This window comes from Alosa sapidissima, chromosome 5, assembly GCF_018492685.1.
Source record: "Alosa sapidissima isolate fAloSap1 chromosome 5, fAloSap1.pri, whole genome shotgun sequence".
Taxonomy (NCBI): Eukaryota; Metazoa; Chordata; class Actinopteri; order Clupeiformes; family Clupeidae; genus Alosa; species Alosa sapidissima.
The window spans coordinates 17,382,024-17,392,710 of NC_055961.1; the positions used below are offsets into that span (position 1 = coordinate 17,382,024).

Consider the following 10,687-nt stretch of genomic DNA (forward strand, 5'->3'; position numbering starts at 1 on the left):
GTTGCCGGTTCGAACCCCGACCAGTAGGCACGGCTGAAGTGCCCTTGAGCAAGGCACCTAACCCCTCACTGTTGTTGCAGGCAGCTCACTGCGCCGGGATTAGTGTGTGTTCACTGTGTGTTTCACTTATTCACATTGGGATAAATGCAGAGACCAAATTTCCCTCCCTAAAGAGTATATATACTTATACTTACTTATACATTACCCTTTTGGAAGGACAGCATAAAATGTAAACCCATTGTCCTTTTTCTTGCAGTAGTATGCCACATTGTGACCAACTTTTTGTTAGATCCAACATTTTCGTCTTTTACGACCCCCTCTGGACATGTCTGAAGTTGAAAAAAATGAAAAGAAGTCAACTGAGGGAGCCAAAATGGTCAACATAGGTTGTAAACCAATTTTTTTTGTTTGTGCCGTTAATTTTATGTCACCCTGTAGACAACAAAGCCTTATATCTCTCTTTTCTGTTTCATCATCCCCTTAGTACAGAAAAGTTTAAAAAAATAAAATGTAACTAACTTCGGGACCTTGAATTGTCAGGTGCTTCAAATGCTACAAGACTAAAATTTGAAAACGATACAGATAAGATACTAAGGAAAAACATTAGGACATGGACCCCATATGATGACCTTTGACCCCATGACCTTGAGTACCTAATAGCTGATGATCATTCTCACTACAGGACAGTATTAAAACCACTTAATGGATTTGACATGAGGATGTATGCCAGGGATAACATCCTCCGAGCTATGCAGAAATAATGGAGGAGACGGATGCAAAGACCTCCCCGATGCAGAAAGAGTTTCCTCCACCAAGTTAACTAATTCTGTATATCAGGACACCTTACAGGATGTTATTCCGTTTGTACCCCATGTTGCCAGTCATGTATGTAGGTATTAGGCATGCATTAATAGCACACAAAGGGAAATGCAGTTCAGTTTCAAAAGAGGGCGACCTGTTAAATTTACTACATTCATTGGTTACGGAAATGATGGGGGTAGTCCGCTGGCGGGTTGCAGACAATTGGCCCAATATATTGCCACTATTGGTCTAAAATCTGGTGCTGCTTCGATGCAGCTGGTCAACAGTCAGTCTTTTTTGCCATCATAACTGGAGATGGTATCATCTTGACAGAGCTGTTATTATTGAAACGGTATGCAACATTTTTCTTAACTCTTTTGAGGGCTAGCTATTACAAGCAAAGAAATAAAAATAGGAGTTTGACTCCACATGTGCAACCATATGTCGCAGGGTGACAATAAAAAACACAAAAGGGAGCAACAGGAAAATATAATTTAAAATCTACCAGAAGTATTTGCCTGATTATACAGCTCTCATGTCAAGAAATATAAAGTATTTATATATACAGAGTTTATTAAAGCAACACCAAAGAGTTTTTTGTACCTTAAAATAATGTTTCCAAAATCGTTTCAGTAGTTCATCAACTTGTAACAGGGTGAATGGCACTTATGCATTCGCTTCGCAGCCCTCTATCGGCTATAACCGCACTATGTAAGTTTGCCAGATCGGGTAGCGGATCTGTAGTTTGATGGAATGAGACATAAGAAACTACAAATTTGACTTGCGTTTGATGTCGCAATACATTGTACTTTCATAAATCATGCAACATATTCTACCTTGTCTGTGGACATTGTTATTTGCAAAGCCGGTGCTGTATAAACAAATAGCGTGCGTGCGACAGAGGGAAAGTTCTTTGGTGTTGCTTTAAAACGCAATGGGCTGTGGTCAAGGGTGGACTGGCAATCTGGACATTCTGGAAAAGTCCAGAACGGCCGTCCATCCAACGGCTGTCGGCCTGGCTCAATATAGCCTACTTTATCAGCCAACCAAGGGCGTAGGTTTGGTCTCAGCTTTGGTGGGGACACATCCCCAAGTCCTGTTGTCACAATACCAACATTAGTGTTTCAATACCAATACTAAGTGAAGAATCTCAATTTCGATACTTTTGCGATTTTTTTAAAACTTGATTTGGTTTGTGTGATTTGTGAGATCATTCACATCAGTGGCAATCATAGAATTTGATTGTTATGTTTTTGTGGTATAACATAATGACTGAGCTAGGTTTAAGGCTAACAACAGTAGAATGCAATAGGCACAGTGATGGCTCATGATGCAATACAAGGAACAATCATAGCCAGAATTTTGTTAAAAGCAGACCAAAGGTCAAAGTCTGGTCAATTGTGATAGAAATGCTGTAACTTTAGGCCTAGGCCTACTCATTCAAAATGAACAGAGAGCCCACTACCTGTATATTGCAACCCAAAACTTAGACATGTCAAGATTTCTGAAACATGTAATATGTATTTCAAATGCAAAATAGTATTTTGTAATTTTTATTTTATTGGGTTGAAGGAAATGGCTCTGTATTTTGTATCAAAATACTTTATTGGTGTGTATTTTTGTATTTTAAAAATACTGCAAAATACTATGTGAAAAACACAAAAAAAAGTAGATACTACTTGATGAATAATTGGTAATTAGGCAACAATGGTTAATGTGAGATGGCTAATGTGAGAACAGCTGTGTTCAACGACATTCACAGCTTTTCAGTGACGGCCTTTGCTGAAGCATCAGCTCTGGTCTGAAGTATAAATACTCTTTTGATCCCGTGAGGGAAATTTGGTCTCTGCATTTATCCCAATCTGTGAATTAGTGAAACACACTCAGCACACAGTGAACACACAGTGAGGTACCCACTAATCACGGCGCAGTGAGCTGCCTGCAACAACAGCGGCGCTCAGGGAGCAGTGAGGGGTTAGGTGCCTTGCTCAAGGGAACTTCAGCCGTGCCTACTGGTCGGGGTTCGAACCGGCAACCCTCCGGTCCGAAGCGCTAACCAGTAGGCCACGGCTGCCCTGAAGCACTGAAGTCGTATGCAAGTAAAGATGAGCAAGGTTACCTGTGCAAGTTCACATAAGGACACCGACAAAAGCAACAATGTCCTTTTGTATCCAAGCCAATTAACAGAAAAAATGTCAGATATCTCAATGAACTACAATGACATCAATAGATGGTAAGGTGTTGAGTGTTGAGGTGTTGAGTTTGAATTCCCTTCCTTGTAGCATCCTTTTCTGCATTGCACAGTGGGGAGAAGTTCACCTTGTTTAATTAAATAACAATTATATTTCCTTATTAGCTGCATACTTGAGGTTGGAGATATTAAGGCAAGCCAAGTTTCTCACATACTGGAAGTTCAAGATATACAGCCTTATGATGTTCTTATTCAGTTCTACACTGGACTTGAATTACGAAATTCGGCACAGATACACAATTATGATTTTGGCCTATTGATTATAATGTGGTTAATTGTAAGTATAAGTATATTTTAATCTCTGCCTTTATCCCAATCCGTGAATTAGTGAAACACTCAGCACACAGTGAGGTGAAGCACACACTAATCCCGGCGCAGTGAGCTGCCTGCAACAACAGCAGCGCTTGGGTAGCAATGAGGGGTCGGGGTTCGAATCGGCAACCCTCCGGTTACAAGTCCGAAGCGCTAACCAGTAGGCCACGGCTGCCGAATTGAAAGCTCTGTCAGTCAAATTCAATATCAAAATTTTTTACTTTGGCCTTTTATGGGGTATGTATTGGCAGACAGCCCTGGTAACTTACCGTTGTCGTTGACACACCTGCTCGCTTGACTGCGACTGCAAAGTAGCCTGTGCATTGGCATTCTCCATGCGTGTAGCCTGCGTGTCAGATAACCCTGACGTTTCTTGTATTGTCGTGCTGGCTGTCGGAATGATCAGCAGTACAAATAAGTTCGCTAAAATATTGGTGGGGACAATTTTGTCATCTTAAAATTTTGATTAGGACTAGTCCTTAGCGTCCCACCCTAAATCTACGCCCATGCAGCCAACCCAGTGTAGCTCTCCAAATAAGTATGCTTTACTTATGCCTGTGTAGTAGCCTATATCTACGCTATCAGTCATCACTGCTTTAAAAAAAAAAAAAAAAACCTAGCAAAATGTGTGTCATCGCGTTTTCAATAGCAGGATAGGCACAAGGGACAAATGTCTACCTCACATGACTTTTTTTCATGCAACCTTTCATTTTCGCTTCCTTCGATGTAGCCTTTTTTTAAGCTGACAACGAGATGCATATGAAACAGGCCAGCTATAGGTCACCGAGGTTCGGATCTCTGTCATTTTTATTAAAGCTAAATATGAACCTGAATACAAATAAATAAATAAATAAATAAATAAATAAATAAAAAACAGCAGTAGAAAACATCTCCGTGGCAAGTGCATTCTTAATTCACTTTCTACCGGTAGGCCTATCAGTGTCTACTGTCTGTGCGTGTGTAACGGCACGTTTGGAGAGGGAAAACACACACACACACACATATTTGGCATGCCCTTGATGTTATAGTCTACGATAAATTAACATGGGCTATCTAAAGGGAAATGCACCTCCGTTCAGTGTCACCTGTCCAGTGTTTTCTGTCCTTGCGCAAAACAGACAGGTTGTTGCCATTATTAAACGTCACTTTAATGATGAAGAATGAGTTGCATTGTCTACTTGTCTAGACGTTTGCTACCACAACTACCACATATTTGCAATAGCTCTAACCCTAGGTCCATAATCCATACACATATTAGTGATACGGTGCACCAACCTGACCAAGTTGTAGGCTTTGTACAGTATGTGCACTCAATGTCTGTTAGTCTTAAAAAGATAAACAGACACTCAAGGTCATTTGGACACCTAATGTGTGTGCGAGTGCGAATGGTAGCTGGCATTTTTGGAAGAAAGTCCAGGGCCTTTTTTTTAGTCTCAGTCCGTCCGTGTTTGTGGTCTGAATAGTCTAGGGCAGTGTTTCTCAAACCTTTTCAGACCAAGGACCACTTAACCAATAAAAAAAGAATCACGGACCACCTAGCTAAAAAAAAAAAAAAAACAGTAGACCTACGTCAACATTATATTACAGAATAGGCCTACTCACTGAACCACCTTGCTTACTGTTTTTGCACCTTGCTTATTGTGTCAGATTATTCATATGATTTTAACTGGCGTAGCTATAGGCAGTGTTGCAGGATTTACATACAAGTTGGTTCAATATTGCAACTATTGCAATTACCACGTTTGCTCGCGGACCACTTGAGATAGCTTGCGGACCACACTTTGAGAAACACTGGTCTAGGGTAAGCTGTTGGTTTTCATCTCAGTGGTGTTTTGCATTTTCACTAACAAAAAAAAAACAGACAAGGCCGTTGCTCGGCTGCACTGTCCCTCCTTGAATCTCCTGCACTAGCCTAATAATAGGAAGTGAGACAGCAGTAAGCGGTAAGCGCGCAGCAGCAGGCAGTAACACTGGTCATACTTTCGCTTGGCTTTCTGTTCCTTTGCTCAAATCAGAAGACAACACTGCATGACTAGGTAAACTTTCTCCTCCCGATATTGGTAAGCATTGAGGAACGGATGTTTGGCATGTGGTAAATACCCAAGTTGTCTCAGAAAATATCTCTGATTATTTTGTTGGCTACCTGTGTTAAACGAAAAGAAGCAAACGCGCGCGTGTCCATTTGCCAACTCGTGCAACCAGATGTTAAAATGGTTCGTTTATTTTTTTAAATAGGCGAATGTTATGTTACCACGACCACTTTTATAACGTGTTGTTAACGTTAAAGTTGTTATCTGAACTAGTGACACGTTGAATTGTAAAGGTTCTGAAACATGGCTACTAACTTAACTAGCACCACTACCATTGGCTTACTGGGACGTTTTGTTGTTTTACTGGGGTTGACAATTTATATAACCTGTAGAGGTATAGCAAAATATCCACCAATAAAATGTTGGATAACCTGCTGTAGGGAGAAATGTTCATTTTGACTTGTCAACTAGATTTCAGTGTAGATAACAACTTCCGACATATTTCACCACCCAGGACCGTATCATGTGATCCTGTCCTCTCCCCCTATAAGTAAAGCCTACGTGTGTAGTGTTGGGCGTACATTCATGCTGTAATTTGTTGCAGAGCAGACAATCCTACTTTGAAAATTACGTGTAGCCTGATGTAACACCGAATGTAACACAAAATATTAATTAAAACAAATGACTCTCTGGTGCTTTAAGGTTATAATAAGTGATTATATTACACAAGAAGGTTATAGTTTATTAGAGGGTATATCATATGGTCTACAGTATAAATTCACATCAAACATTCCTCAGTTATTCATTTATGCTGACATCACAAACAGTGAAAGAGGTCATGCATAAACGTTTTCATCTTAGAGTTTAGCCATAGTACCTTGTGCATCAATAGCATTTTATGCATGAAGCATTAAGATTTTTTGGTGCAACAGTGCCTGTTTTTTTCTTCTCCTGTCATCTTTCCTATATTCAAACCAAATGAACAGACCAGTGCCCACCACGTCTATACTAGCTGTTGTGTTCTTGGCCATAAGTGGTGGGCCCATCTTGTAACTGGATTACTTTGTTTGCTGAAGGGTCAGGGAGTCACGCAGTGATTTGGCCAGTAATGTAGTTAGGGTAGCCTGTCGTGCCGAGTGCATGTCCGTGTCTCCTAATGGGTTTGAGTGGATGTGGTTGTCCATCATACCTGCCAACACTCCCGTTTTCCCTGGGCTTGTTCCGTATTTCAAGGTCATCACCCGTCACCCTCCCATTTTGTTATTTCTCCTGGAAAACTCCCGGAATTTGCGTGACCATCACACTTCTTTTGAAAATTAACAGATCCATTAATTTGTTCTGTTAGTCTGACATTTCCCAGGTTGCCAAATTGTGTGTGAAATACACCCTACACATAGCCTACATAATGACTTCCTTTTGTAATAAAACTTGCCAACCCAAATAAGGAAGCGGGTTCACACTGTGCAGCCACTGAGTCGCAAGAAAGCTGTCTAGTTGAATAGCCTAGTTTGTCAAATTGTTAGAGAAGAAATGTTGTGATTAACATATCACATTATCACGTTATTGAGTGTTGATACTGTACGCAATAGGCAAATTGTGTCCTCGGAACATAATCTGATAGGCAGCAGGTGGATACATAACTGGCATGTGTATCTCTTTTGGTAAGGTAAAAGCAACGACTGAAATGCAGTGTTGCAAGGAGTGAATAAAACATCTTAAATATGCAAACACTGTTTCTGTGCAAACACTGACACCCCAATGTTGGCAGGTATGCCTGTGGTCCAAGTGATTATAGATGAACCATTCACATGTAACTGTATGTTCAGCTGCCCTCCTTACTGTGTACCTTGTATTTTACCTTTACCTTTGTATTTTTGGCATCATAGTATCTGTGACAATGGAGGACAGGACTTTACTCCAAAACATACGCCGAACCCCTAAACTCAGTACACCTGCTTTAGGTATGCCACTAGGTTTTCTTTATTGCTGTTGCATTTATCTCTCATCTCTCTTTATCTCTCTTTCATTCATTGCCGTTCCAACTTGGCAGAATTATCGTAGATACAATGTTTCTTTAATTATAAATTCTGTTTTCCAACAGTAAGTTCTAAGCTTATAGTGATTGGCATACCCATTGCAGAAATTGTAATTGGTGAGTGCCTTTAAATGAATTCATTTTACTTCAGTTGCTGCTAACCAATATTTGAATATACAAACTTGCATAATCGTCACATTGCATCACTCTCTGTTCCTATACCAAGGTGCACTGTACCTGCAGAACTGCCCGATACAGAGGTACATACCTATCTACCTGGTGGTGATGGGGGCCTTCACCCTGTCATTGACACTGCTGTCCTGCCTGCCCGGCACGCAGGAGCCTGAGGACGGCGGCCAGACCGTCATCAGCAGCATCTGCACCGCATGGAACTCCATCGTCTCCCTCTTCCTCTTCTGTTGGTTTATTGCTGGTAAGAAAGTGCAAGTCAACCCTACAGCATATAAATGGAAATGTAAATCCATTATGATATCATATCATACATAAATGTAGGGGTAAATACAGGAGTAATGATGACGTACTTAGGCCCTGTCCACATGAGAACAAAAGGTTTTGAAAACAATATTTTCCTTTATATATCAAAAGTTAATACTGTAACTGTAGTTGTTCTATGCAGAGAAAAAATTGGCATTGGTTTATAATGTTGCGTATATTCATTGATGATTAAGTGTTTCTCTATATATTTAAGATGGTCTATCTGTCTGCAGGGAACGTGTGGATCTATTCAATATACCAGCCCAGTTATGATCCAAAAGCAGGGGCCTACTGTGATAAGACTCTCTACCTGTTTGCCTTTTGGATTACTTCGCTGGTCTATATATTGATAGGCGGATTCTTTGTGGTGGGTTGTTGTGCATTGATCTGCATGTCCCTGTGTGGCAGGGGAGGCTTTGGATACGGACGGCAAGAGGATGTCTGATGAACTCAGGTCAGAGTTCAGCTTTGGCCCTCTATGCACATCAAATTTCATATGGCCTTTCCACCTTCATTTGTTTGTGTATGGCATCACTGATGGTCATGGAGTGTATTGGCTAATGATGCATTTGTCAAAGATCTATTTTTATGTTTGATAGGGGTCCTACACTTGAGAGCCATCCAGTATTTTGTCTGCACCAAGTTTGCATTGTTTTTTGCACTTTGGAGTCCTCTGGCTTTGGCTGATTTGTTTTGCACTCATTTAATTCTATGTGATGCTTTGTCAAAAAAATATTGTTTATTTGAATTTGGTTTTATTTTGTGTGTAATGAAAAGCATTTTTGTTTAGATTACTTGAGAAGGCCAACATGCTTCAATATACTGCCATAAACATCAGGTGTAAGCTTTGCCATTTATATACTTAGAGTAGAATTTGTAATTTGTATGATTTGTGTCTATATTCTTCTCTACTGTATTGAAAATATATTTCTTTAATGTTTACAAACAATGATTAAGAAGATTTTTGGTGGAGGAGAGTAGTGTTTCTCAACCCAGATAAAGCACTCCTTTCAGTCTTTCAGGTAATTGACAATATTCAAAAAAGGATCAATGTCAACAAATATATTTTCTAACTTTGTACATTTGTAGTGTGTTAAAATATAAACATGTATGTCTTTGGCTTGGCGACCTTAAATTCAATAATAAAAGAGCTTCTCACAAAGTAAGCAATTATATAACTTTATTCATAGAGACATAGAAAATATGAAACAGGCAACATGTTCTGAAAACAACACTATTTAAAAGTACTGAAATTTCTCCAAAGAACATTCTGACAACTTCCATGGTGATGAAAATAAAACACACTATGGGCTCCATCTTAAACCCGGTGGAACTTGGCGCCAAGTGCAAAGTTTTGTTCCAATCTTACACCCAAGGCAGTGATAGATTTTTCACCATGCACTCCAGTTCAATTGAACATTGTGCCTACGGGTGTGTCAATTAAAAAAATAAATAAAAATAGATGTGGTTTAGGCGCATGATTCAAAAAACCCTATCTTGCACCCACTAAAACTCATTAGCCACTGACCAAGAAAAACCTGGTGTAAAGCAAAAGGCACATATAGGGCACAGCTATTTTAAAGACGCACTGTCACAAGATGTAAGCAGCTCTTAGCAACGAGTCCCAGGCAACGATTCGTCTGCAGGATAAATATCCTTAGTATTTTTGTTCAATCATTCAAACAGTATTGGGGTTAGTGTGCTTTTTTCAGGCTGTTTTAGATTGTAACCCCGTTTCAGTGAAAGTAAATAACTGTAGAACTATTTTGTTGTTGTCTATGAGACCAGGGTGAAGTCAGTTTCACTTTGCCTATGAGTTCAAATAATAGGCGATTGCAGATGCATGTAGGGTATACTCCAAGTCACACACAAGTTTTAGTAAAGCAAGGTTTGGGATCCTGGTGTTGCATAAACGATCTTGCGTGCTAGCCGATTCCTTCAGATGTGCTGACTCAAAATACTGACGGGGGAATGACAGGTTTCACTGTCATCGGTTTAATGGATGTTAGAACCATAACACACCCATGACTGATTAAGAAACTTACGAACAACCCTTTTGAATAATGCGCCTAGCAATTTTGGACTGGCCACACCATAAATGTATTTAAACCATCCACTTCAGATCATTAAAAAGCCCATCTTTTTCTGTAGACAAGAATTGACCATTTTCTTTGACCTTGAGTCTGTTTTCTTTCTCTTTGAGTTAAAAGAGGCAAGTGGTGAGGCCCAGACCTTGCAAATGCATACGATGTTGCATATCAAAACTAGTGCTCTATTTATCTCTTCAGTGCTTTCACATCTTCACAAATTAGTAGTATAAGACATGTAACTAGATTTTTTATAAAGTTTAAATGTATTTGTCACATGTTTCAAGCCCCCTGACAGCAGCACGAGTCCAGTCAGTCCTCACACTCCTTTGACACGATCTGAAGCTTTATTAAATTATCACCCCTGCTGTTACTTAAACAAAAATAATACATGGATGCCTTCTTTGAACAAGCGAGAATACATAGCGATGTAGAATAGATTGTGTTGTTCCTTAACCAACTAGCGCCATCTGGACCTGAAACCTGGAACATGCATGAAGATCTTGAGAGAACACATTTCTAGATCAGAACAAGTTTGGATTTAGTCCTGATTCTAAGGTGGAAACATGCTCCAACTGAAATAGCTCTTTCTTATATCAACAGGGTTTTTTTTTTACAAGAAGTTAAATAACTGATATGGAAACCTGCTATGTAGGAATGTGACTGTCTTGTGTGA

General features: G+C 39.8%; 1 protein-coding gene across 2 annotated transcripts; it reads left to right on the top strand.

Moving 5' to 3' along the window:
• Positions 1-5,246: 5,246 nt before the first annotated feature.
• On the top strand, positions 5,247-9,090 carry LOC121708984 (transmembrane protein 272-like). 2 transcript variants are annotated; one of them, XM_042091984.1, is made up of 5 exons: positions 5,247-5,400; positions 7,281-7,355; positions 7,496-7,546; positions 7,656-7,862; positions 8,158-9,090. In XM_042091984.1, exons 2-5 carry the CDS (start codon positions 7,292-7,294, stop codon positions 8,367-8,369), a joined length of 534 nt encoding a protein of 177 aa, XP_041947918.1. In that variant the 5' UTR covers positions 5,247-5,400; positions 7,281-7,291; the 3' UTR covers positions 8,370-9,090. The 2 variants fall into 2 exon arrangements, with proteins under 2 accessions (XP_041947918.1, XP_041947919.1); XM_042091985.1 differs by having other exon boundaries at positions 5,271-5,424.
• Positions 9,091-10,687: the final 1,597 nt, after the last annotated feature.

Excerpts from the sequence above, each read along its gene's own strand:
- LOC121708984 (XM_042091984.1), top strand. The coding sequence starts at position 7,292 with ATGGAGGACAGGACTTTACTCCAAAACATACGCCGAACCCCTAAACTC. Across the intron at positions 7,547-7,655 it reads CATTGCAGAAATTGTAATTG|GTGCACTGTACCTGCAGAAC; the intron begins GTGAGTGCCTTT and ends TCCTATACCAAG. Across the intron at positions 7,863-8,157 it reads CTTCTGTTGGTTTATTGCTG|GGAACGTGTGGATCTATTCA; the intron begins GTAAGAAAGTGC and ends ATCTGTCTGCAG.